The sequence below is a fragment of the Chaetodon trifascialis genome, chromosome 8 (genome assembly GCF_039877785.1).
Source record: "Chaetodon trifascialis isolate fChaTrf1 chromosome 8, fChaTrf1.hap1, whole genome shotgun sequence".
NCBI lineage: Eukaryota > Metazoa > Chordata > Actinopteri > Chaetodontiformes > Chaetodontidae > Chaetodon > Chaetodon trifascialis.
This window is the reverse complement of record NC_092063.1, coordinates 16,062,171-16,088,252: the sequence shown is the minus strand read 5'-3', so window position 1 is coordinate 16,088,252 and position 26,082 is coordinate 16,062,171. Positions and strand designations below refer to the sequence as shown.

Here is a 26,082-nt window from a genome sequence, read left to right as displayed (position 1 = left end):
GATGTGCTTTAGGCCTTCTGAATACCTTCAATGGAAGGATAATAAGGGTGGTCAAGAAAGTACATAGTAGTTAAATCGTTTTTTTTTGGGGGGGGGGGGTTAAAATTTCTATATATTTACATATTATTAGGCATCTGTTGAAGTATCACAGCATGATCATTTATCATTTGTAACCAATTATGATTTATCAAATGTAATGAATAGTTGCTTGGTGGTGAACTTTTTTATATAATATCATTATTTGTAGATACATATATTTACAGTTAAAAGTATTAATATTAACAGGAAGAAATGTTATACCATTCATTTCATTTCATTTCATTTCATTCATTCAGTCTACAGTCACTGAAATAATCAAGAAGGTGGAAACAGTGGTAATAATTGTGTCAGGGGCTAAAAGAAATGTACTGGTATGCTGGAAAAGTGCTGCATGTGCAGAAAAGGGATAAACAAGATAAGTGATTTGGGTGATGGATGTTCAGATACCAGTATGTTTTGGAGTGGAATGTTCTGAGATAAAATGCCACATTCATAAAACAATGGTGTATAAAAAAGGATATGTGCAGCTGGAGAAGTGGTCTGACATTAACCCCGACAACAGGAGGAGTTATGCGTAAAGCATAAAAGAGTGTGCTTTCAGATGTTTGTTCCGTTGCTCTTTGGACCAGCTCAGTTTATTGTGAATGTGTTGTGTGTTATTGTTGAAATTACTCAATAAATCTACCACATCAGACTCTGTTGACTGCTGGTAATTATTAATGTAATATTGAACCGTGTCAAAGAGGATATGAGCCCGTCAGTCCCTGGTGAGGGTCTTCTGTCCTACAGGCTCATATTGTTGTTTCCAGGATGGTTGGCATCTCTTAGTCCTACCCAGAGCCTCTGACTTCAGAAACTAAACAAGACTAAGAGTCAACAGCTGTTGGGTCTGTTACACTTTCTCAGCTCAGCAGTGCCTTGAGCTCAGTGCTAACATCAGTATGCTGATATACAGTTTAGTCTGTTAGCATGCTACAGTTGCTAAGCACCAAACACAAAGTGAAACTGAGGCTGACATGACTGTTATTATAACAAATTAGTCATAAACCAAAGTAATTTGACCCAATGATGGAACTAGATGGAAAGTTGAAAGGGACCATCAAAGTAAATAAAATTCTTCCTGATGGATGTCTGAACCTTTTTTTTTTTTTTTTTTTTTTTGACAGTCCATCAAATGGTTGCTGAGATGTTTACTCAAAACCACAACTTTCAATGTCAAACTCTTTAGGATACATCCTCTGGGAACCATGAATGTCTTTACAAAATTTCCGCCAATCCATCTAGCAGATATTGAGATATTTCATTTGATAACTGAGAACTTTGACCTGTTGATTGTGCTAAAAGAAAAGTCAGGGGATCACCAGAGCTATTAGGATTCATCCTCCAAGCACCAGACTGTCATTGCCATCCATAAAGCCAGATTTTTGGCCATGCTAGCAGCATGGCTCAAGGGATGGCAATGTTGGCCAGTTGGTCAATCTGTCAGTGGTTCAGTTGGTCAACACTTTGATCCCACATGTATTAGATTGACTGCCTTGCAATCTTTTCAACTTATTCAAATGTATAATAATGGAAACATATTTTAAGATGTAGCCCTTATTGATTTCTAAACATCTTTGTTCATATCATGTTACATCATCAAATTTAACATCATGTTCCTAAAAGCATACTTGGGATGCTTTCTAATATATTTGGGAAGATTCATATTAACGTGTGAAAATGTATTACTATAGTGCTATTGTTGGATATTAACCTTTGGGATATATTTTCTCCAGAGGGTCAGCTTCAACCCTCTCAGCTCATGAAACTTCCTGCTTTTACTGTACAGAGATGAGAAGAGCTGGTGTGATGTCACTGTGTGGCCATCCCAAATCTCAATATATCATTTTGAAAAACATTTTTAAAAGGATGCCACATGGGCAAGAGCTGGCACTAATTTGGTCTACAATCCAATACATTGATTCATGACTATATACTTAGTCAAGCATTAGTTAGTTAATTAATTCCCACAAGCCTCAGTTGTACTTAGTGTTTATTAGGCTACTACTGAACATGCTGAAGTAAGATGAACATGGTAAACCTTTTACCTCTTTAGGATCATTGTGCACCCTAACAGAGCTGCTAGACTCTTCAAGAACTGCTTGATTATGCTTAGGCAACAAAAAATTTGGCAAGGTTTAGGCACCAAAAAATATTTGGTTAGGTTAAGGTAACAAAAACTTGGTTAGGTTTAAGCTGCAAAACCACTTTGTTAGCTTCAGGCAACAAAACTACATCATGTAATTTATAAGACTCAAACTCCGGTCTCCAGTCTTTCTCCAAAAGTGGCCTTTGCTCGATCTTTATACGATATCATTTGCAGTGCTGTGAGTGAAAACCAGCTGTTTACTTAAGTCTGTCAGACCCAGTGACTTAAAAAGACCGTCAAATGGTCCCGGCTAAGCATCTGTATGTGATGCGTTGGGAGTGAGAACAGATTACACTGTGACACTGTCAATTAGCTTCCCCTCCTTAGAAGTTCAATTCAATTTTCAATTCAATTTTCAATTCAATTTTATTTGTATAGCGCCAAATCACAACAAAAGGTGTCTCTGGACGCTTTCCATACAGAGCTGGTACAGACCGAGCTCTTTTATCTACAGAGACCCAACAATTCCCTCATGAACAAGCACTTGGCGACAGTGGCGAAGAAAAACTTCCTTTTAACTGGCAGAAACCTCAGGCAGACCCAGGTTCTGGGTGGGCGGCCATCTGCCTCGACCGGTTGGGTTAGAGAGGGAGAGCAAGAGAGAGAGTGAGAGAGATAGACAGAAATGCAGTCAGAGAGGGAGGGAGAGAGAGAGAGAGAGAGAGACAGAGACAGAGACAGAGACAGAGACAGAGACAGAGACAGAGACAGACAGACAGACAGACATGCAGTCACAGTAACAGTGACAGTAGTAGCAACCAAATAGAAGTGTGTTTCCTATAGCAACACCCACCAACTGGTTAGGATTAGGAATAAGATTGGGTGCAGGTTAAGGTAAGAGGAAACGCAGGTGAACAGGAAAGACTTCAGCACTACACCAGTCCACGTGACAATTGGAGAGTGACAATTTCATATGTTTTTCCAGTATTTAGCGAGAGCACTGCAGGCTCAGATTGTTATTCTAAGAATCTGACAAATTACGGAAAGGATCTCAACAGAAATTCAAAGAATAAAATCCATTTTGTTTAAGCAGAAACAGCTGTTATACCACTCTCACCAAAGCCACAGTCTTTTCACTGTTCCAGCAATCACCACTAACACTGGATTGGTTGAAATAAACTAATTCACCAAATCGGGAGAGGAGCAAGAGAGAGGGCGAACATCAGAGAAGGATGTCAAAAATGGAATTATTTTCACTAAACATTATGACTGGAGCAATTTAATTATGTCAGACTAAAACAGATTTTCCCGTTCAAAATAAAACAAAACAAATAACAGAAACGTTAAATCACAATTGAATGTTTGGGTTTTTTTCCAGTTCAAATATAAATTCATATTCAGAATATTCGTTGACAGCCCTCAAGGAGATTGAAGCCAGGCAACACATATTAGTCAGTGGACTAAATATTGAGTTAACAAACAAAGCCAAAGGCACATCTTGGGAGTGTGTTTTTGCTGCAGTGAAAGAGGTGGGGCAAACTGACAGAAATGTCGCTGATATTTAAAGGAAATGGTTTGACCTTAAAGTACACAGGAAAACAGCATCCCGTGCAAGGAGTTCAAGGCACAGTTGCAAGGCCCCTTTCTTCCTGTCTCGGTGTTCAACTGGACACAGAATTATTGATAAATCTCTGATAACTATAACTCATGCTTGTTAAAGTTTCAAAAGTCTAATGAAATGTTTTTTACATTGAATTAAAGTTTTGCTGTAGAAATTATCTATGGATGAATTAAAGATGGAGTACAGATGAGGTTGTAAGATCACATGGGGTCACAAGCAAATGCACACAAATTAATTAATTAATTCAACCAAGTATCTTTGGTTTATGCTAAAATGCTACATCCTCTTACAAATGAGCTCTGCGTGACTTAAGCTTTGACCACACAGGTCATTTGAAAGAAGATCATTTGCAATCACCCTGTGGATGAAAGCCATAGATGCCCAGACCCAAACTGAACTCTCATGTCCTTTATATTTGAATCCAGCAATCTTCTGATGAAAGGGTGGAACTGATAATTCTGCTTAGTAGGAAGGACTGAAATCTTATCTGCAGAAGGGATAGATAAGGTTATGTCATGGTTAAAGAAAAATAAACAAAAAAAGAGACCTTGTAAAATTGCATGACCCTATGGAGAGGCCCAGTTCATTTGGGATTGACAGTCAATTTTCTGAGTAAATGAGGAAAAGTTGACCCAGCCTTCCTTTCTTCCCCATGTTGCCTGTTCCAGAGAGAACCATCAGAGTCCCACAAACGGAACAACAAATATGGTATCAAGTATTTTCTGTTGATTAATTACAAGTAGGCAGATAAAGGTCCGATAAAAAGCACGTATCTCCAAAACTCGTTTTTTTCAGGAGCATGAAAAAAGTGTTTTACTCGTCAATTAACTTACAAATTAAACCCAAAACACAGTAATTAGACACACTTAGGACTCGAAATGAAAACCTATAGTTACACAGTGATTAGCAACCCGTTTAGTATTTTAATCGGATTTACGTGCGTTGTTGTGAGTGACAGTGGACATAAGTGTTTTTTAAATAATGCGTTCCAATGATGTTACAAGAAACGGTGCAGTGTTTCCTCCTGAACAGATACATTTGGCATCGCTCGATGCAAGGACAACATTAGCCTAGCGTTAGATGCTATAATAAGTCTGCGAAGTACTGACGGTATACAGTCTGTGTTTACGGACATGACAAATCATCTGATATACAGGCTAAGGTTAGCTAGCGGTTAGCCCTCAGGATTGAGTTGTACAGAACGAAAATATGTGAAATACTACGTGCAAATGACAATCGTGAATGTCTGTTAACTAGTCGAAAACTTGATCACAGTTGTCATACAATAGATTGACATACGCGCATACGGGAGATACGCGCATTGATGGACACTTCTGACACCCAATGGAGATACGTGTTAAATATATGATGTAATAAAACGTCTTTCCATTGGACCAGAACAAATAATCATATTGTAGGAAGTTGTCAGTGTTGGGGATGTAAGTTTACCTGTTCTTTGGTGTGGTGTGACTATAGATGTCCACGTTTTGTATGCAATCTGAATAGATTTCTGATGAAAATCCCCATTTTCAGTTTAAGTTTCAGATGTTCTTGAAATTGTTTGCTCCTGATGCTGTACTTCTGAACCAAGAGGGGGAATGAAGCCAGCATGTTGTTAGTAAGACGTATTTGAAGTGTGTGATGTTTTTGTTGTGTTGGTTGTTGGTTTCTTTGTAGATAAAAGAGCTTGGTCTGTACCAGCTCTATATGGAAAGTGTCCTGAGACAACTTCTGTTGTGATTTGGCACTATACAAATAAAATTGAATTGAATTGAATTGAATTTTTTTTTCTTGTTTTTTTTTTCTTCTTTTGGACCATATGCAGAAATTAAGTGGTTTCTTGTTAATCAGGATAGTAAAATTAGACAGCGCAAAAGTGGTGGTTGTGATTTGATGGATAGCATCCACAAAGAGACTGATCTTTTGATGTGGGCTGGCACACACACACACACACACACACACACACACACACACACACACACACACACACACACACACACATATTTATATGTATATAGAATATACATATTTAGATTCAGTTAATTCATTTGTAATTAAAAATTGTTGAACTTGGTGTGGTGTCATCACAGAGTGTGCGCAGCCGAGACACTTTTTGCATACTGATTTGTGTATTCTCCTCCAACCATTTACAGGTATGTTTTTATGTTCGTCTGAAGTCATGCACTCACAAATCCATGGAAATGAACACTGGGGCTTTGCCATTACAAGTGTTGCATTGCTTATTAAAGGTTGAGGCTAAACCAATGAGAGTTCACATCTGATTGGTAAACGGTAATTACAACAATGAAACATTTTTTTGCCTCTTTTTGTCTCCTGGGATCACTTCTGCACGCATTTACTCAAGGTACTCCTGCAGCCTCAGAGTTTCTGTTGGAGGGAGATTATTTGATTGGTGGACTTTTTGATATTCATCATGCCAGTGGCCCCATTTATCAAGACAAACCAGAAGCCATTGACTGCTCCAGGTGAGTTTTATAATAAATCTGAGGGGATACCTTCTCTAGTTGAAATCAGTAAAGATTGCCTGGTATAACAGATTTTATTATACATTCAAGAGTTCTACATCAAACTTCAAGTTAATGGATAGACCTACTAGCATATTCTACCAACATTTTGTAAATTAAGTAAATACCTTCATAAGTTGAAAATGATGACAAAGATTATATTTCTTTGGAACACTGAAGAGTTTTATCTCAAATTTGAACCCAGTTTGCTTAGTAGTACATTGAACCCTAACTCAATTCAGTTAATTGCTACATTGTTTGTAGTCTACATTAGTTGTTGTTATCTTACCCCAGTACTTGCACCATGAAATCTCCTTTGTAACATTCATATCTGTGTCAAGTCTGAAGACTGATAATGTTAACTGCAATGATATCCTACTTCCCCTGCTGTCCTTTCTCTGTTGACAGTCAAGTCTTCATTCTGTCAAGTTATCGGAGGTTTCAGGTAATGAGATTCTCCATAGACGAAGTCAATAACTCTACCAACTTACTGCCAAATGTCTCTCTCGGCTATGAAATGTTTGACCACTGCTCAGATACATACAATTTCCCAGGAATTTTGAAACTCATTTCAGTCGATGGCTTGATCCAACCTTGGGGAGAGCCATATAAAAATCTGTCCAAAGTGATAGCAGTGGTCGGCCCTTTCTCAAGCACTGACGCCCTGACTGCTGCCCCACTGTTCATGACTGATCTCATTCCTGTGGTGAGTTTGCCAACTACTGTGTTTTAACATTTTTTCCAAGTCCTAAAATGTGTCAATTAAAGGTATTGACATTTTTAAACTTTTCAAAAAATTACCCAGCTTTTAACTTGTCATTTGAGAATAAACTGTCTCTGAAAATGCTGAAATTTTCTTATTCTTTTATCAGGTCAGTTACGGAGCTGCGGCCTCTGCCTTTACAAAGAAAGCGAAATTTCCTTCTTTCCTACGAACAGGATTTTCCAATGAAAACATCATAGAAGTGATTGCTAACATCATACTGCACTTCAACTGGCGCTGGGTTGCGTTCCTTACCAGTGATAATGATTTTGGTGAAGATGGCATGGAATTGTTCATGAAGAGGATTAAGGATACAGAGATTTGCCTAGCATATGCCAAAGGCCTCAACACCAATACAAACTATTCCCAAATGTTCGAACAGATAGAGGCACAGAGGATACGTGTCATTATTGTTTTTGCTCCAAAACTAATTGCTGAACCTATCATTGAGTCAGCAATACAACTGAATGTTACAGACAAGGTGTGGATAGCAGGGGACACCTGGTCCTTAAACAAAAAGCTCCCCAAGGTGAAAGGAATCCAAAATATTGGAACTGTACTTGGGGTGTCTCAGCCAGCAGTGACAATACCTGGTTTTGATGATTTTATCTATTCTGTCAAAAGCCAGAGTCATTGTGAAAATGCAGAAGAGCAGATGTTTTGTAATCAGGCTTGCAACTGCAGCAGCATGAGTGCAGATGATATCCTTGCTCTGGACCCTTCTTTCTCTTTTCCTGTTTATTCTGCTGTATATGCCATTGCTCATGCCTTACACAATGCCTTGCAATGCGGAGTTGATAAATGCAATGGAAATATTACAGTGCACCCATATATGGTAAGTATAGAAGTAATTAGATAATTCAGTTAATTTAACCATCAGAATTTTTCAAATTTCTGTTTATGACAGCTTTAACCTGTCGGTCAGTCTAATTCAAAATATAACTCAAAATACTGGTCTAATATATGTTTTGTCATCATAGAAATATGATATATAGCATATCATGTAAGACTTTACATCTTTACAAGATACAATTAAAGCTGAAATTTCCTGTCAGACATTGTCTTGGCATTAAAATCTAAGGACAGAAATTGAAACAATAGGAAAAGTCTATAATATACCAAAGAGGAATGGGGTGAATAGGTATCTCTCCTTCCTCGGTCATATTTTAGCAATCTATTTAATCAGTGTGAACTCAAAAGAAGTAATGTTCATCTGAACTTTGTGTACCCAAATCAGGTTCTAGCAGAGTTGAAAAAGTCAAACTTTACGCTTTTAAACCGGAGTATTCAGTTTGATGAGAATGGTGACAAGAAGTTTGGATCAATTTCTGTAGTTTTCTGGAACCACAGCGGCATTGCAGAGGATGTCGGCTTTTACAAATTTCACCCATGGGTCAATTTTTTCATCAACACCAACAAAATTCAGTGGTACACAGAGGGAGAAGTAAGTTGTTTTTTCATAAATGTATGCGTTGTAATGCAGCATTTAAGACTTAAGAGAGCAAACGGTGATTAGAAGCTTTGTTTTGTTATGTGTATACAGAGACACATTGGTTGCCTAATAAAGCAGTGGCTTAACACATTATCAAGGAAATACACAGATCCTGCTGAGAAATGTATAAGCTCTATATAATATAGTGACTTGCCTCTTGTTTGCCCCTTTCCTTCACAGTATTCTCTTTGCTTCACTTACATATTGTTTGCTGCTAAATAATTGTCTTATACAGGTGCCTACTTCACTGTGTTCCCCAGAATGTCCTGTAGGACATGCAAAAAAGCAAAATGGAATCCACAAATGCTGCTTCAATTGTGAAATCTGTCCAAATGGAACTTATATGAACAGCACACGTAAGTTATTAAACATGACTAAAAGCAGTGCTGCCACTCTGGCCTCTGATTTTAGACTATTATAAAATCTTTCATGGCTAAAAGAGTTTAACAGTAATTTTATGCTACACTGCCATTAAAGCTTTAATTTCCACTCTGACCAGTGCAATGAAAATTAATCAAGCTTAATCAGTAAAGGATGACTATTAAAAGGTTTTGTTATTGTCGTCTTAGTCACATGAGCTATTTCCTTTCATCGTGCACATTCTGGTTTTATGAAAAATCAATTAGGTTGGTTATTACTATGAACAACAAAAGTAAGTTTAACCTAAGAGCACTTTCCAGATGTCAGTTTATTGGCAATGTTCATTTCTTGTGAAAAACAGGTGATCCCCACATCATCTCAGGAGATCATCCACTAAAACGACGAAAACTGTAACGTTGCTTGCTCAGCTATATGATCTTTTTTCAAATGTTTTGTCTAACTTTCTTGACTATCTGTTTTTGTGTAAAACAGAGGATCCCTACAGGTGCATCCACTGTAAGGAAACAGAATGGTCTACAGAAGGAAGCACGTCATGCAAGCTGCGGGCGGTGGAGTACATCCCATTCACAGACAGTGGGGCTGTGCTGATCATGGTTGGGGCCTGGGCCTTGGTGGGTCTCACACTTGCCACGTCCATTCTCTTTGCCATCAACTACAACACCCCTGTTGTCAGATCTGCTGGGGGACCAATGTGCTTCCTAATTTTAGGCTGCCTCTGTCTGTCTAGTATTAGTGTGTTATTTCACTTTGATAAGCCAACACTTTCATCTTGTATCTTAAAGTTCCTGCCATTTCTTTCATTCTACACAGTTTGTCTAGCATGTTTTGTTGTGCGCTCTTTTCAGATTGTTTGCATTTTCAAAATAGCTGCCAAGTTCCCCAAGCTCCACAATTGGTGGATGAAATATCACCTACAGTGGCTGGTCATCACTGTGGCATTTCTTATTCAGGCACTCTTACTTGTTATCGGCTATTCTTTGTCCCCTCCTGTGCCCCACAATGAAACAATTTGGTACCCAGACAAGATCATACTTGGTTGTGACGTTAATCTTCTGGCCTATTCTGGTTCTGTAGTTTTACTTTTATCTTTGTGCTTCCTTTGCTTCATTTTCTCCTACATGGGAAAAGACCTTCCAAAAAATTACAATGAGGCCAAAGCAATAACCTTCTGCCTGCTCCTGCTGATCCTCACCTGGATCATCTTTGCCACTGTGTACATGCTTTATCGTGGCAAGTACATCCAAACTCTTAACGCTTTGGCAGTACTCTCCAGCCTCTACTCCTTTCTGTTGTGGTATTTCCTCCCAAAATGTTACATCATGATTTTTAAACCCAACAAAAACACACAGCAGTACTTTCAAGGTCTCATTCAGGATTATACCAAAACAATTAGCCAGTAGCTGCCTTCAATAAATGTTTGTCTCTATAGACAGAGGAACTGCCTCAGGCTTTCTGCTAATAACTGTGCTTTTTAGAGTACATTATAATTAAAATGATCTCTTTGTGTTTTTCTTTGTTCTTAACTAATGTTTTATGCATATATGCATTGGAGTTTATTTTTTAGTAATAATATCAATAAACAAACGTCCTGTTGCTTAACATATATTTCTGCTAAAGCTACTGAGTAGTAGCCTTTATGTTCAGTATATAGCTGATAACTTGAATCAGTAATGGGGAATGTTGCCGCCTGTGATTTTAACACACTCATTGTGATAGGAGAAGTCATGTTTGATCATATTGCTCAATTGTGCTCATTAAAGGAACAATTCGACATTTTGGGAAATATTTGCTCTCTTGTGAAGCGTTAAATCAATACCACTTTCATACTGTATGTATCTGTTAGATATGAAGCAGCTTGGCTTTTAATACTTAAATTGTTTTACAATAAACAAAATATAACATGTTCATTGCAATACTAAGGTAAGCGAATCCAGCTATCTAGCCTCATACTTAAAAATCAGTCAATGATATCAGTCTCCTCATCTAACTCACAGTAATTGTAATGGTTTCCTTTTAAATACTTTAGCCAGTTATTTTGGTAAATTAGCAAGAAATTACACAGACCTCCTTGGCCTTGCATGACAAGCACTGAATCATCCACACTGTTCACATAAAAATAAATCATCTGGAATATACTGTAAATTGGTGCAATACTGAATTACTCATCGGGTAATGAACACTTCAAGCTCAGAAATGTTCTTACACATGAGAAAGAGCTGTTGTGAATAACTAAATCTGAGAGACTATGTGCTTGTATTGTAGGTATGTGGATTAAAACATCCACAGTTGTAAGTCAGTGTACACTATACATTGAAAGGACACTTTCATATCATTTTAGGTTATGTGTTATTCAACACAGGACATTACATGGTAGATCACATAAAGTTAACTCATTCATGAAGTCAATTCAATAAAAATATAAAGTGGAATGTGGGTTTGTTGATGGCAACACTTTACTTGATACTCGCTGCAAGCTAGATCTCTGCTAGAAAATAGTTGAAAATAGCTGTATAGCTTAAGTTTCCTCAAGTAACAATGAAGATTTATGTATTACCTGTGTTGTTACAGTTGTAAGCTTAAAATGAAAGCCTGAAATTGGGGTGCACTGGTAAAGTGTAAAGATGTAAAGGAATTTTTAGCTTCCTTCTTGTGTTTGAAGGATCAAGGCATTTTTCTGTAAGTTTACTGTGTTTCCACATGGAGTTGAAATTCATTTTAGAAAACATGAGGTCAGAAGTGTGTTTGTGACAAATAAAGATTGATTGAATTTGATTTTAATTTTGATTTATTTGGCCTCGGTGCTGGGTCTTGGCTAAAGCTCATAGCTCATTCATCATTTTTGTTATCTTTACTGTGTCTCTATCTGTCTCACTTGATGACAGCCTATCCCTTCCCACTATGCAGAATGGCGAGTTCCGTCCTTCCGCCTGGTGGTTTCCTGAATTCAAATTCTGGTGAGAGTCCTGGCCATTTATCACCTTCAGCTGCCAAGTGATTGCATATTTTCCTATTTCAAATCGCCTTTGTGGTCCAATGTTCAATCAGGCGGGGATCATTTGTTAAGGGAGGTGGCCTTTTAGCATAAACCAAAGATACTGGGTTGAATTAATTTAATTTGTATGTATTTGCTTGTGACTCTATCCTGTGTGTTCTTACAAGCCCATCTGTATTTAGTGAGACTGTTCTCATAGTACAACTTTCTTCCAATCTGGCAAAAAAAATAGAAAAAAAAAACAAAACAAAACCTAAACAATATTCTTTTTCGAATTTTGTTTAGTGTTTCACTTTGGGGCATTGACTCAGTGTCACCAACTACATCCAGGGACACACTGCCTCATATTACCACAGTCAACCATCCTCTCAAATCATTCTCGCTTTCTTCCAATGAGGAAATTATACAAAGTTCCTTGAGCTCATCTAGGCTAGCTTGTTTAGCTGCTCAACAATTCACAGATCAGTTCGCTGAACAAAGTTCCTAGCTTTAGTGTGGATTAATCAGAACAGTGTCCTCATCAAGGTGAGCTGCTGATCCAGCTACGTTATATTTGCTTACCAGCGTCCAGGTGACTGTGTAACATTTTACCCTCCGATCAATGCATTAGAACAAGCGTATCACGGTTTGGTTTGGTTGGCTGAGCTGAGTGCCAATAATTCTCCTATCGTGTTACATTGAGCAAACTCACAGTTAGTATTTGCGATCTTCTTCTTTTCCAATTGCCATGCCTTTGGCCACTACCTCCACCAAAGGACCAGAACCAAAGATTAAAGGGGCTGCATCCTGCCTGTGACACACATCACACAGCAGGCAAGGATCCCCATCCAATGTGGCCTACATGGGTACAAAATACACTCAAACATCACTGGCTGATGTCAATGCTGGAAAAGTTCCTGGAAAGGAGGCTGAGAATAGTCATGGCTAATAGTCAGGACCAATGCCTGTCAGAAGCCACCCCAAAAGCCACAACCGCTGGCCACACTAAGATGGGCAGACGTGAATGGACACTGAGTCCCCAGACTCCACTCGTTGAGAGGCTCTTGGAGTGGAACATGGCTGGTAGGGCACAGAGAGTGACAACAACTCTGACCTCCTACACATGGAGGGGTGGAGGACAACTCCACATGCCCAATTCAACAGTCCAGCCCCCCAGTGCATCTGATGCTGTTCCCCCACTAGACAGCAGCTTTATATAGGATCTGCTAATGAGCTGCATCGAAACAGGGAACAAAATGGCTGCCAACCTGGGACGCTAAGATACAGGTACAGAGATCCCTGTATCACAATAAGATGCCCAGCCTCCACCAACCCAACCACCATTAAAACACTTTGTGCCAGCATTGCCCCAGATATTAGGGTGTTTTTGGAGGACAATAGTGGCTCTTTTTGCCTCCAAACCACAACGCACCTCTGGGAATGGATGTGCTAGCGCAATCATGGCCCAAAATGCTCCTGTATGTATTTCTTCCAATGGAAATGATTCTGCCTGTCCTGTGGTGAGTGCATTGGCAGGGTCCTTGATCCTGGTTATCCCTTGATTGCCAGCAAAGTCATGGTATGCAGAGAAGGGCAGGGGGGAAAGATGGTTCGTCCCTGTGCACAACTGTGGCATCTGCATGAGAAGTCCAACTTCATAGCTGTGACTGTCCCTAAATGCAGTGGCAGTGATCCAAAGTGCAAGGGCATCACCCACTAGAGGTCTATATGCCTATACATGGTAGGTTTTTGAGCAGTGATGTCAGAAGCACAATGGTAATATTTTATTGCACCTTCAGGGGGTACAACACCATACTGCCCTACTTGACAGCTAGACTTGATGAAGATCCGCTATTAAACTGTGGGATGTGGTGACTGAAGTATTTATGTGCAGGCTGGGCCCCACATACCACAGGTTATCTGTCTACAAAGCTTGAATAAATGTGTCTTCAGTCAGCCACATGGGTGTTTGATATCCTATATGTGTTGAACTGAGTGAATCGACTGAAAGGGAACAGAGGTTATTGCCATTACATTTTGGCTCTAGGGATGGCAGTGTCTGTTGGTTGGTCATGCAGTCCACCAATTTGTTCCAGACTGAAATATCTCGACAATAATTTGATGGATTATCATGAAATTTTGTACATACATTAAAGGTTCTCAGAGGATGAATCCCAATGAGTTTGTTGATCCCTTAACTTTTCCCCCAGTGCCCCAAACAGGTCAAATCTTCAGTTTTTCCAATACATTGGTTCATGACTAAAAATGATAATTTGCTAATTAGCAAATGTTAACTAAGCTTATTAACATGGTTAACATGCGTGCTTCACATCAGATGTTGACATAATCATTGTGACCATGTTAGCATGCCAGTGTTTATCTCATTTAGTGCAATGCACCAATGTGCCTAGGTACAGCCTCATAATGCTATGTTATTAGCTGTACCATGAAACCTGCAAGCCAAAACTGACCATTAATGTGCCCAGTTAAATACATACACTACGACTGGCTAGTCTTAAGTTTACATAGTCGCAGATGGGTTCATATGGACACCTGGAAGGAGTGGATGGGCTGATGCGGTAGCCGGACTGATTGGTCTTACTGCATTTAAGGTGGAAGATGAGAGAGTTGGACAAAAGGATGGAAATATCTGAAATGGCTGCATGCCGGGATGGTTGGTAGTCTAGAATAGTGGCGGTGAATTCGGAACAGTGTGGGAATATGAGGAAGTCGAACATGGATTCCAGAACGTTGTCTGTGAATGGAGATGGGTAACCAGAGCGTGGGGTAACTAAGCAGCGGGCCAGAAGGCCAGAGGTGAGAGGCACATGTTTAGGGTTAGAGAGTGGTTCAGTCTTGTGGAGACCTTGATGGATAAGTGGATGTGGGATAAGGTGGGGCAAGGCACTCCCGTTGATAATTTAATTTTAGTTTAGTTTAAACTGCTGATATAAGCCTGTATGGTGGAAGATTTGATGTTAAGGATCGAGTGAGCAAATGTGATGAAGCTAGTGGAGGTTAGAATGTCATGAGACGGGGAAGAAAGGCTGAAGGAGGCGTGGAAATTTTAAAGCGGTTCTGGTGTTAAGGATGGCATCTTGCAAAGTGATCCGTAAACTTCCTAGCTCTGTTGGCTAGGCTTGTTGAATGTACTTGAAAACGGTAGGACTGGAGTTAATAGTTTGAATTTCTAGAAAGAGAAGCCAGAGTGAGTCAGCAATTGAGTTTTGTGGCCCGGGATGTGGGATGCACGGATGATGGTTTGGTGTTAGGTTGGAGCTAAGGAGGATGTCGGTGTGGATTGCGACTCTCTTTGACCATGCCTTTCCCCAATGGATCACTGCTATAATGACTGAATAAAGTTCGCATGTAGTGGAGAAAGTGGAGAGTTCTGCGAATTTGCTAGGCTGCTCGGTGGAGAACTGCTTTCTGCTGTGGTAGCCAGCAGTGTCTGTTGTTTGCTTGGTGACGTGATTGTCGTAGAAGGAGTTGTTGTTCCAGGACAATAGGAATCGGTGCCATGGTTTTAGCTCCATCTTACATGCTGTGTCGAGTGTGATGTAATTGTGGAGGTTTGGAATGAAGGAGGTGATGGAGAGGAGGTGTGACACGTATGGTTGGCCTTGGGGAGAAATGCGAGTGGCATAATTCTCTGCAAATACGGAAATTCAGGTGTTACGGACAGCATTGATCGTAGAAATAAAATATCGGCTATGTGTATGTACATTCTGTGTAAAAAAGGGGCTATAAAATAATGTTGCCAATGAAATTGGTAAGGTATGGATGATTAAGTACAGTGTTTGTACTGTAGCACAGTGTTCTAGAATACGGAAATAGTATGGTACAAGTGTAAACGTGAATGTAGCATTGTGTTATAGTCAAGAAGAAAATGAATGACAAGAGATGTTTGGATAGTGAGCACTCAGGATGTTAAGAGAATTGGCTGAATGTGCCATTGAGTATCGCTATAGAGCTAGCAATCTGAGTGGCTGTGCTGACTGGTATAGAGGTAGGAGAAGGTCGGGTGGCCGTGGAAGAAACGATATGAAACGTACAGGGAGGAGAAGAAGGGAGAGTTTTTTTGGCCATGGGATGCATGTCATCAGCATCGATTTGGATGCTGCGCCGGGAACCTGTCAGTGCTCCAGATGATCATGTTTGCTCCGTCAGCTGTTTGAAAAGTTGTTTTCTCTTTCGGAATGGTGAAGCACGTAGAGGGTTGAGGGATAAAGGGGTGAGGGTCGAGGGATGAGGGATGAGGGGTAAGGGGTGAATAGATAAGGAGATAAGTGTGTTGTCGGAGATTGTTCTTCGAGCGAGTTACTGTCCATATGGATAGGCTTGAAGCTGGATGGGTTTCCGGTTGTGTGTGACAAATGCACCTTGCAGTGGTTTCATCTGTTGCTGAGGAGACTAGACCTCGAGCTGGGCCGTACAATCGTTTAGAGCTGAGGATGGGATGTTACTCTGGAATTTCTGATAGGCAAGGGCTGATGACGTCAGATTTGTCGGAGGCTGAAGGCCTAAAGCGTCGGGAAATATGGTTTGCCAAGTGCAACTGAGTGATCAAGATTGATGATAGGCAATGGAGAGGATCTTCGAACAGATCACTGTCTGAAGGGTTGAAATTGAGCTCCTAGTCTGTGGCGTAAGGAGAGCGATTTACTGTAAAGCTTGTTTGTCATGTGTTGTGCAAAGGCAGAGTCGAAGGGATTGTGTATGGAGAAAAGAATGCAAATTCGGCTATTGTGAGTTGTTTGGAACTGCTGGAATGAAGGAATGCGTGTGTTCGGGTTGATTGTGAAGTTGGGGTGGAAAGGTGGAGAGGATGAGAGAGGTTAGAAACGAGGTGAGCTCGGGTAGTGTTTAATATGACCTGGCCCTGTGGAAGGGCTGATGAGGAAGGCTGAGTTTTGTCGCAATGGCTTCGGCCCGGTGATGGGAGACCCGGAAGTGTTCAGGACACTCGGGAAGGAGGCGAGGTAGTTTGCAAGACATGTTGAGCAGTTTGGAGAGTTTCGCTTTCCTGTCAGAGTTGTGCAAGTCACTGTCTGAGAGCGTGTTTCAGGCGAGGTACTGTCCCGGCATAATTGAGGTGTGTTTGAGGTGTGGTCTTGTTCCTGAATTTAGTTATTAAACTTCATTTGGTGGAGTGCCTAACATCATTTATTCATCAAATCTTTCTCTGAAACTAATGCTAGTCATTGGAACCAAGGGCCGGTATATTAAAAGTATGCTAAATAGTTCACATGCTGCAGCAAAGGGAACCTGTCTCCATTATCTTTTTCATCAACATCACTTTATTGTACATGACTCATTTAAAATTTTGCCAAAAATAAACCGTTTGTACAAACACCATCAAATTGTGTGCTCCTCAGTGCAACCAGAAAGCCTTGAATTACTATGCTGAGACCTACAATCATGCGACAATTCAGCAAGAAAACGGTTGCACAGGTTGTAAAAAGTTAAATATGTCAATATGTATAGCATGTAGAACCCCATTTTCCCCTAATATTAGTAACACTTGTGGGTACTTGGGGAAAAGTTCTATGTTCAGATTTGCAAGATAATCAAAGAAATACAACTTGTGTTTTTTCTTTTTTATGACTTGGCATTATAACTCTGTAGTATGGCATGAAAAACATTTTGAGTTTTCATCACTTCTAGTCATGATTGTGCTGTTTTCCACAGAGGTGCAGTATGAATGCACACAGTGAGTAAAAATGTGACAGGAGCAAAAAACAACGAGAAACTACTTGGGGTCCAGAGGATGAAAAGGATTACCAGATTCATTCATGGCTGAGGCATTAAACTAGCTTGCTCATGATGATTGTTAAAGCCTCAGCATATACATCACAGGGAGTATTTCCAGCAACAGCTTTTGCATACTGATTTGTGAATTCTCCCCCAACCATTTAAAGGTACATATTTCATTCCCACATACATGAAAAGGATCACCAATGTCTCGTAACTTACTAAAGACAGAGGCAAATTCCAGTAGAGTTCACATCAAATTGGTAAACCGTACATACAAAAATGGAACATTTTCTTGCTTCTCTTTGTCTCCTGGGATCTTTTCTACATGCCTTTGCTCAATGTACTGCCCCAGCCTCAGACTTTCAGCTGGAAGGAGATTATTTGATTGGTGGACTTTTTGATATTCATCAGACCAGTGTCCCTGCTTATCATGACAAACCAGAAGCCATTGACTGCTCCAGGTGAGTTTTATAGCAAAGTCCCCCTAACCTAAACCTCTTAATTACTACATTATCAAAATTGCTGTATGATGTAAAGTCTGACCTCAGTCCTTGTTCATTAAAATACCCTTTTGTAAAATCCCAAGAATGATAGTGTTCTTTCAGCCTTTATTAATGCTTAAGTGAAGTTAAATGAAGTCCTGAAGCTACACTTCAAATGCTACAGAGTTAATCTTTCTCACCTGCTGTCCTTTGTCTGTCCTCAGTCAGCCCTTCATTCTTTCACAGTATCGAAGGTTTCTGTTGATGAGATTCTCTGTAGAGGAAATCAATAACTCTACCAACTTGCTGCCAAATGTATCACTCGGCTATGAAATCTTTGACCACTGCTCAGATACGCAGAATTTTCCAGACATTTTAAACCTCATCTCAATCAATGGCTTGATCCAACCTTGGGGTGAACAACACAAAAATCTGTCCAAAGTGTCCAAAGTGATATCAGTGGTTGGTCCTTTTAGAAGCTCTCAAGCCCTGACTGTGGCCCCTTTGTTCATGGTGGATCTCATTCCTATGGTAAATATGCTAATTATTGTGTTTTTTTTCCAGACAGACAAATTGATTGATACAGACTTATATCAAAAATATGTTATCAATGTAATCTGTTTTTGTCAAAAAAGGTCTTAAGGTTACACTTGAGAATTTACTGTGACAGAAAATGATTGATTTCTCTACTACTCTCTCTTCAGGTCAGTTATGGATCTTCTAGTTCTGCCTTTTCAAAAAAAGTGGAATTCCCCTCTTTCTTGCGAACAGTGCATCCCAATAAAGAAGTCATAGAAGTGATTGTTAGCATTGCTACGCACTTCAACTGGCGCTGGGTTGCTTTCCTTTACAGTGATGATGATTTTGGCATTGATGGACGGGACTTGTTCGTAAAGATGATTCAGGACACAGAGATTTGCCTGGCCTACACCAACAGCCTCAATTATTACACAAATTACTCACAATTATTCAAACAGATAGAGGCACAGAAGATACACATAATTATTGTTGTTGCTCATGAACTGACTGCTGAAGTTGTCATTGAGTCAGCAATACAACTGAATGTTACAGACAAGGTGTGGATAGCAGGGGACACCTGGTCCTTAAACAAAAGGCTCCCCAAGGAAAAGGGTATCCAAAATATTGGAACTGTACTTGGGGTGTCTCAGACAGCAGTGACAATACCTGGTTTTGATGATTTTATCTATTCTGTCAAAAGCCAAAATCATTGTGAAAATGCAGAGGAGCAGATGTTTCGTAATCAGGCTTGCAACTGCAGCAGCCTGAGTGCAGAAGACATTGTTGCTGTGGACCCATCTTTCTCGTTTGCTGTTTATTCTGCTGTGTATGCCATCGCTCATGCCTTACACAACACGCTGCAATGTGGAGCTGGCAGATGCAATGGCAACATTACGGTGTATCCACACATGGTAAGTATACAAATAATTAGTCTAAATTTGCTCATTTATATTTCTGATTGTTTGATTGCCTTTTGGAAGTTATCTTATTATTTGATTTAGCTAGCTTATCACATATAAAATATGTAAACATAACCTTTGAAACTGGCTTTTACCTGTTAAATGTTCAAGTAACATCAGGCAATATATCTGCACACTCTCCTGATTAATTAATGTTGACATCAATTAATTGATGTCACTATCATCAATGTCACTGTCTTCAATTTAGTTTATTGAGAGCTATCAGCACAGTGTGCAAATGTTTTGTCTAATTTCCAGCCTCAGTCCAGTTTTTTGGTCCAGCACCAAATTTTTAGATGCGCGCAGTCACTAATCTGCCTACCTTCCAAACAATGCCTTGCCATCAACATCTCACACAAAAGACCTGCAGTAGTAATAATTTGATAAACCACTTCCTAAAACTTCAAAAGGAAGCATTGCATTGCAATTAGTCCCAACATGAGAATGTTTAAAAAAAATAAAAAATCAGCACCTCATATGCCATTGTAAACACATGTAAGTAATGTTCATCTGAACTTTGTGTCCACACATCAGGTTCTAGCAGAGCTGAAGAAGTCAAACTTTACACTTTTAAATCGACGTACTGAGTTTAATGAGAATGGTGACCCCAGGTATGGATCCATTTCTATAGTTTTCTGGAACCACAGAGGTGATGCAGAGGAGGTTGGCTTTTATAAATTCTACCCATGGGTCAATTTTTTCATCAACACCACCAAAATTCAATGGTACACAAAGGGAGAAGTAAGTTGTTTTTCATAATTATAATATGTGCATTATAATATAGTGTATCAACAGTTTATACAGTATATTTTTAAAAATGTTTTCTTTTGGTTGTTATTGAGTGCACATGTGTATAAAGTTACTTTGGTTTAGTGACAGCTGTGACAAAATCAGGATCATCAACAATGGTGGTTGTTCATGGTGCCATTTGCAACACGCATTTGTAAATGTAAAGTGTTTGTTGGTCCCATTTTACAATACCTGTTTTCATACACCACTTTCCTCTGTTTTGCAGCATAAAGAGGTGTTCTTTACAGTATTCTTTTTGCTTTTCTTGTGTTCATGTTTGTTGCTAAATAATTGTCTTATACAGGTGCCTACTTCACTGTGTTCCCCAGAATGTCCTGTCGGACATGCAAAAAAGCAAAATGGAATCCACAAATGCTGCTTCAATTGTGAAATCTGTAGGAATGGAACTTATATCAACAGCACGGGTAAGTTATTAGACATGAGAGGAAGAAATTGTGTAAAAACAGTGCTGTCATTCTTTACTTTATGAGCGCTGATTCCAGACTCTTGACAAGCTTTTTTTTTCTAAGGCTGAGAAGGATGAACAGACACAACTGTGAACTTTAATTTCCACTCTGATTACTGAGCATCGGGCTGCACGGTGGCGCAGCAGGTATTGCACGTGCCTCACAGCAAGAAGGTCGCTGGTTCAATTCCCAGGTCGGGCCTTTCTGTGTGAAGTTTGCATGTTCTTCCCGTGCATGTGTGGGTTCTATCTGGGCAATCTGGCTTCCTCCCACAGACCAAAAACATGCTCATTAGGTTAAATCTGTTAGAAAAATAAATCTGTTGTCTTCAACTGCATGTTGAACCAGTTTCATCATTCAGTACATTGCTATCTTGTTGAAATTACCTCTAAGATAGTTGATGCAACTAAAAATTAAAGCAAGATTGAAAAACTTATCCAACATACAATATAAAAGATGACAAGTGTAATACTGCCCCCTCAGCTGTATGATCTCTGTTCAAAAGTTTGGCCTAACTTTCTTGACTATCTGTTTTTGTGTAAAACAGAGGATCCCTACAGGTGCATCCACTGTAAGGAAACAGAATGGTCTACAGAAGGAAGCACGTCATGCAAGCTGCGGGTGGTGGAGTACATCCCATTCACAGACAGTGGGGCTGTGCTGATCATGGTTGGGGCCTGGGCCTTGGTGGGTCTCACACTTGCCACGTCCATTCTCTTGGCCATCAACTACAACACCCCTGTTGTCAGATCTGCTGGGGGACCAATGTGCTTCCTAATTTTAGGCTGCCTCTGTCTGTCTAGTATTAGTGTGTTCTTTCACTTTGATAAGCCAACACTTTCATTTTGTATCTTAAGGTTCCTGCCATTTCTTTCATTCTACACGGTTTGTCTAGCATGTTTCGTTGTGCGCTCTTTTCAGATTGTCTGCATTTTCAAAGTGGCTGCCAAGTTCCCCAAGCTCCACAATTGGTGGATGAAATATCACCTACAGTGGCTGGTCATCACTGTGGCATTTCTTATTCAGGCACTCTTACTTGTTATCAGCTATTCTTTGTCCCCTCCTGTGCCCCACAATGAAACAATTTGGTACCCAGACAAGATCATACTTGGTTGTGACGTTAATCTTCTGGCCTATTCTGGTTCTGTAGTTTTACTTTTATCTTTGTGCTTCCTTTGCTTCATTTTCTCCTACATGGGAAAAGACCTTCCAAAAAATTACAATGAGGCCAAAGCAATAACCTTCTGCCTGCTCCTGCTGATCCTCACCTGGATCATCTTTGCCACTGTGTACATGCTTTATCGTGGCAAGTACATCCAAACTCTTAACGCTTTGGCAGTACTCTCCAGCCTCTACTCCTTTCTGTTGTGGTATTTCCTCCCAAAATGTTACATCATGATTTTTCAACCTCACAAAAACACAAAGCAGTACTTCCAAGGTCTCATTCAGGATTATACCAAAACAATTAGCCAGTAGCGTCTTCCCCTAAACATGTGCTTCTACAGACAGAAAAGATGATGTGTCTCAGGATAAATGAATCTCATCTAAAGTATGTTTTTGATTGTTGTTTGTTTTTATGAGCTATAAATCAATGAATAAGAAGCTTCAAAAAGATATAATACAAAAGATTCCAACAAGAGGCACACATTCTGAAATTTCACAGATGGGTGGCAACATCTCCTGAAACATAGGTTTTTCCTAAAAAATTGTGTGTAGCAGGCTTTTGTAGAACTGACATTTGGTCAGCAGTAAGGAATTTTACCTTTCTCTGATTGTGATGATGGTATTGTATTGATTGTTGTATCTATATGCATTGATTGTATGGGGTGTATGATAACTGTAATGGTTTCAAATAATCTACCCAATTATTTTACCAAATTAACAAGCACATTACAAATACAGCTGATACATTGTAGTTGATACAATTGTATGTCTCTTCAAGCTAAAACTTTCTTGCCTTGCTGGACTATTGAATCATCTATACTTCATGATTTAGTAAGGAAAATAAATCTCTGCACTCACTTATTTCAAAAACCCAAACTTCTACAATACTGAACTACTGAACAACCATGTAACAAATACACTCGAGAAAGCGCTGTTGTTGCAAATCTTTACACTTGACTAACTAAATCCAAGAGAAAATCTGACTGTTATGTTGTTGGATTAAAACTAATACAATTGCACAATTCAGTATCCACTATACTTTAATTGGACATGTTAAAATCTTATTAGGTTATGTGTTGTTAACAACCTCACAATATTAAATGATAAATCACATAAAGTTAAGTCTGTGAAATCCCAGTACAGCTCCAGATATTAATGTGTTCATTCCCTGCAGTTATATAATAGTAAGAGTGATTGAGATTGCCATAACACTGATCTCACCACATGATGACACCACTTTACTTTGATACTGTCTACAGGCAAGACGACAGGCACACCTGACACCATATGTGTCAATACATGGCCTTTTTAGGTAGAGCTATCTTTAAAACTGTACCCAAACAAAGCCTGAGAGTGAACATGTATGTTACATCTGATGATGATGATGATGATGATGATGATGATGATGATGATAGTTTTAGGCCAGATTCTCCTGGTTGCATTTTTTTGTGTTGAGCTTTGTATAAGAGTTAGTTAATGCTCAGGCTTTTTGTGTAGATTTTGTAAAGGCTCAAACTTTGTGGGGTTTGTGCACACAACTTTGTTGAAATAGAAATTCAGCATTTAATTAATATCAAACTCATAGCTTGGAGTAAAAAAATAAACATTATGTATTCTAGCATTTGCTTGCTAGTGTGTGCATACCTTTGTGGACACATTAATTCTGATTATAAAAGTATAAAGTGATGATAAACTTCCTTAATCCCAAATTGCAATTCACTGTGAGTTTATTATCTATGTTTCCACCTGAGGTTGAAATTAGAGAAGGAACCACAGCTAGTGCAGGAGGAGGAGCAATAAAACTACAGTAGATATAAGCTACTTTGGCACACCTGTACATCTTTCCCCAGGTGAGAGGTGCCTGGCGGGTGGGAGGCTGGTTCTATGTTACTGAACGTCTGTGTTAGTCATGGATTGGCCATGACAAATACCATGTTTGTTTATACATATAGCACGTAGACTACCTTGTTTAGCGTGCTACCACCTCAAGCTAACCCTGGATAAACAGCGGAAAATGGATGGATGGAGAGAGCAGCACATCAGAGTAAACCTCAATCATAAGATCCAAGAAAATAAAATGTTACAGTACAGCCATAGTGTTGATTATCAAATGATTATAACTTCTCAAAATTAAAGCACAAACGTATCACAGCAATTACTACTTCGCATCAAACACTATTGTGAAGTGCTTTACCCACGTTATTATCCATGAACTTTTCTTAATAACAAACATTCAGATCGTGAACACTTTTCAGACTACTGTCAATTTAAAAATAATTGGTCTGAAAAATAAAACATAAACTTTTATACTTCTTATGAGGCATTGTTTGTGATATTAATGTGAGGTTTTGGAAATTTGGTCTTGATACTGAGACATGGTTAAAGCTCATTTCTACCCCTTCCATCAGGCAGTTGCCTGAATTCAAATTCTGGTGAGAGTCCTGGACATTTATCACTTTCAGCTGCTGAGTGATTGCAAATTTTCCTATTTTAAATGACCTGTGTCATCCACTGTTTAATCGAGCAGGGATCATTTGTAAGAGGACATGGCCTTTCAGCATAAACCAAAGATGAATTAATTTCATTGGTGTGTATCTGCTTGTGACTCTATCCTGTGTGATCTTACAAGCTCATCTTATGTGCGTAGTGAGATCATTCTTATAATATGAGTAAACTGATGAACCCTGACTGAGTGACTGAGATATTTTAGCCCTGACTATGTGACATTTTATGGATATTTGATATTATATTCATGATATGACAATAACCGGACAGAATTGTACAATTCATTCAAATGATGAGCAAAATAATTGCAGGGAGCATTTTTGATCAATTTGGGCAGCAGATTATTTGCTGTGAATATTGCATCAGAGATTATTCTTCCTGATATCTTTGGGAATTTTTTCAGTTTTTTTTTTTTTTTAATTCATTTATTTTTTTGGTAAATAATCATACATACTTAATAGGCTTCTTTTTTTTGACAAATTTTGTGTTTTCTTCTCCCAGACAGCTGGTCATCGCTCTGTTAGCTCTTTGGTACTGTGTACTTTTCAAATGCAGATCTGGGCTGTTTAGCAGAGAGCGAAGGCTCTGTGACTATTGCTTGTGTTTTGGTCATTACCATGTCTTTATCCCATGACATTTTTCTGAGTTTCTATATTTTTTTTTAAACAGAAAGAAAGAAAGAAAGAAAGAAAGAAAGAAAGAAAGAAAGAAAGAAAGAAAGAAAGAAAGAAAATTAAAAATTATTTCCTTTAGTTTTCTTCGGAGAAATGAATGAAATGCTAAGACAAAAGCCTACTGTATATGTTTTTTAAAGTTTTTTTTTAATACTCCTTAAAATAAAAGTGATAGAATGATGTTTACTTCCGGAGTATTCTCTATGTGAAGTACGGGTGTAATCAATTTGTTTTTATCACCTGGGTCATGGTACCTGCAGGTCCAAATTAGTCAGCATTTTAAACCATTAAAATGTTTTTAATTATTATTATACTTTTATTCTTTGGCCAAGTGCCCAAAGACACTTTTCCTCTTTTTTTCTAAACTTAATGGTGCTCCTTGAAACCACAAGATGATATGGAGGAAAGTATGCCAAATGTCACAGCAACATATCTGAATATCTGAGTGAATTTTCTAAGTTTTCATTGTTTTCTGTCATCCACATATTAGTGAAACAAAGTGAACTGAAAAACTGAAGTGAATTTGCTATTTTGGCCGAAGGAAGGAACTTTCATATTGTCCAAAAGGATTACAATATTTATCAATGACAGAGGGATTTCACTTGCATGCTCATGATGACTGCTGTGTCGTCATCTAAGGTAGGGTATACGGCAGCAGTTTAGATGCTTTTGCATACTGATTTGTGAATTCTCCTCCAACCATATAGACATGTATTTATCACAGCTTATGCACTCCCACATGCATGTAAATGCTCACAGAGGCTTCGGCATCACCAGTGTTTCATACCCTGCTAAAGGCAGGTTATGAAACACTTCACATCAGATTGATAAACAGCAACTACAACA

General features: G+C 39.0%; 2 protein-coding genes across 2 annotated transcripts; both read left to right on the top strand.

Moving 5' to 3' along the window:
• Positions 1 to 6,092: 6,092 nt before the first annotated feature.
• On the top strand, positions 6,093 to 10,349 carry LOC139335490 (taste receptor type 1 member 1-like). Its single transcript, XM_070969114.1, has 6 exons — positions 6,093 to 6,274; positions 6,722 to 7,019; positions 7,186 to 7,911; positions 8,314 to 8,520; positions 8,804 to 8,924; positions 9,421 to 10,349. The coding sequence occupies exons 1-6, from the start codon at positions 6,093 to 6,095 to the stop codon at positions 10,347 to 10,349; spliced, it is 2,463 nt and encodes an 820-aa protein (XP_070825215.1).
• A 7,607-nt stretch (positions 10,350 to 17,956) lies between these two features.
• On the top strand, positions 17,957 to 22,369 carry LOC139335448 (taste receptor type 1 member 1-like). Its single transcript, XM_070969053.1, has 6 exons — positions 17,957 to 18,138; positions 18,384 to 18,690; positions 18,864 to 19,589; positions 20,172 to 20,378; positions 20,731 to 20,851; positions 21,441 to 22,369. Exons 1-6 carry the CDS (start codon positions 17,957 to 17,959, stop codon positions 22,367 to 22,369), a joined length of 2,472 nt encoding a protein of 823 aa, XP_070825154.1.
• The last annotated feature ends 3,713 nt before the right edge of the window (positions 22,370 to 26,082 follow it).

What these genes read in the sequence shown, in the direction of transcription:
- LOC139335490 (XM_070969114.1), top strand. Translation starts at nt 6,093, where the DNA reads ATGAAACATTTTTTTGCCTCTTTTTGTCTCCTGGGATCACTTCTGCAC. An exon ending in TTACAGTGCACCCATATATG is followed by an intron (nt 7,912 to 8,313) that starts GTAAGTATAGAA and finishes TACCCAAATCAG; the next exon opens with GTTCTAGCAGAGTTGAAAAA. An exon ending in AACTTATATGAACAGCACAC is followed by an intron (nt 8,925 to 9,420) that starts GTAAGTTATTAA and finishes TGTGTAAAACAG; the next exon opens with AGGATCCCTACAGGTGCATC.
- LOC139335448 (XM_070969053.1), top strand. Translation starts at nt 17,957, where the DNA reads ATGGAACATTTTCTTGCTTCTCTTTGTCTCCTGGGATCTTTTCTACAT. An exon ending in TGGTGGATCTCATTCCTATG is followed by an intron (nt 18,691 to 18,863) that starts GTAAATATGCTA and finishes CTCTCTCTTCAG; the next exon opens with GTCAGTTATGGATCTTCTAG. An exon ending in AATGGTACACAAAGGGAGAA is followed by an intron (nt 20,379 to 20,730) that starts GTAAGTTGTTTT and finishes TGTCTTATACAG; the next exon opens with GTGCCTACTTCACTGTGTTC.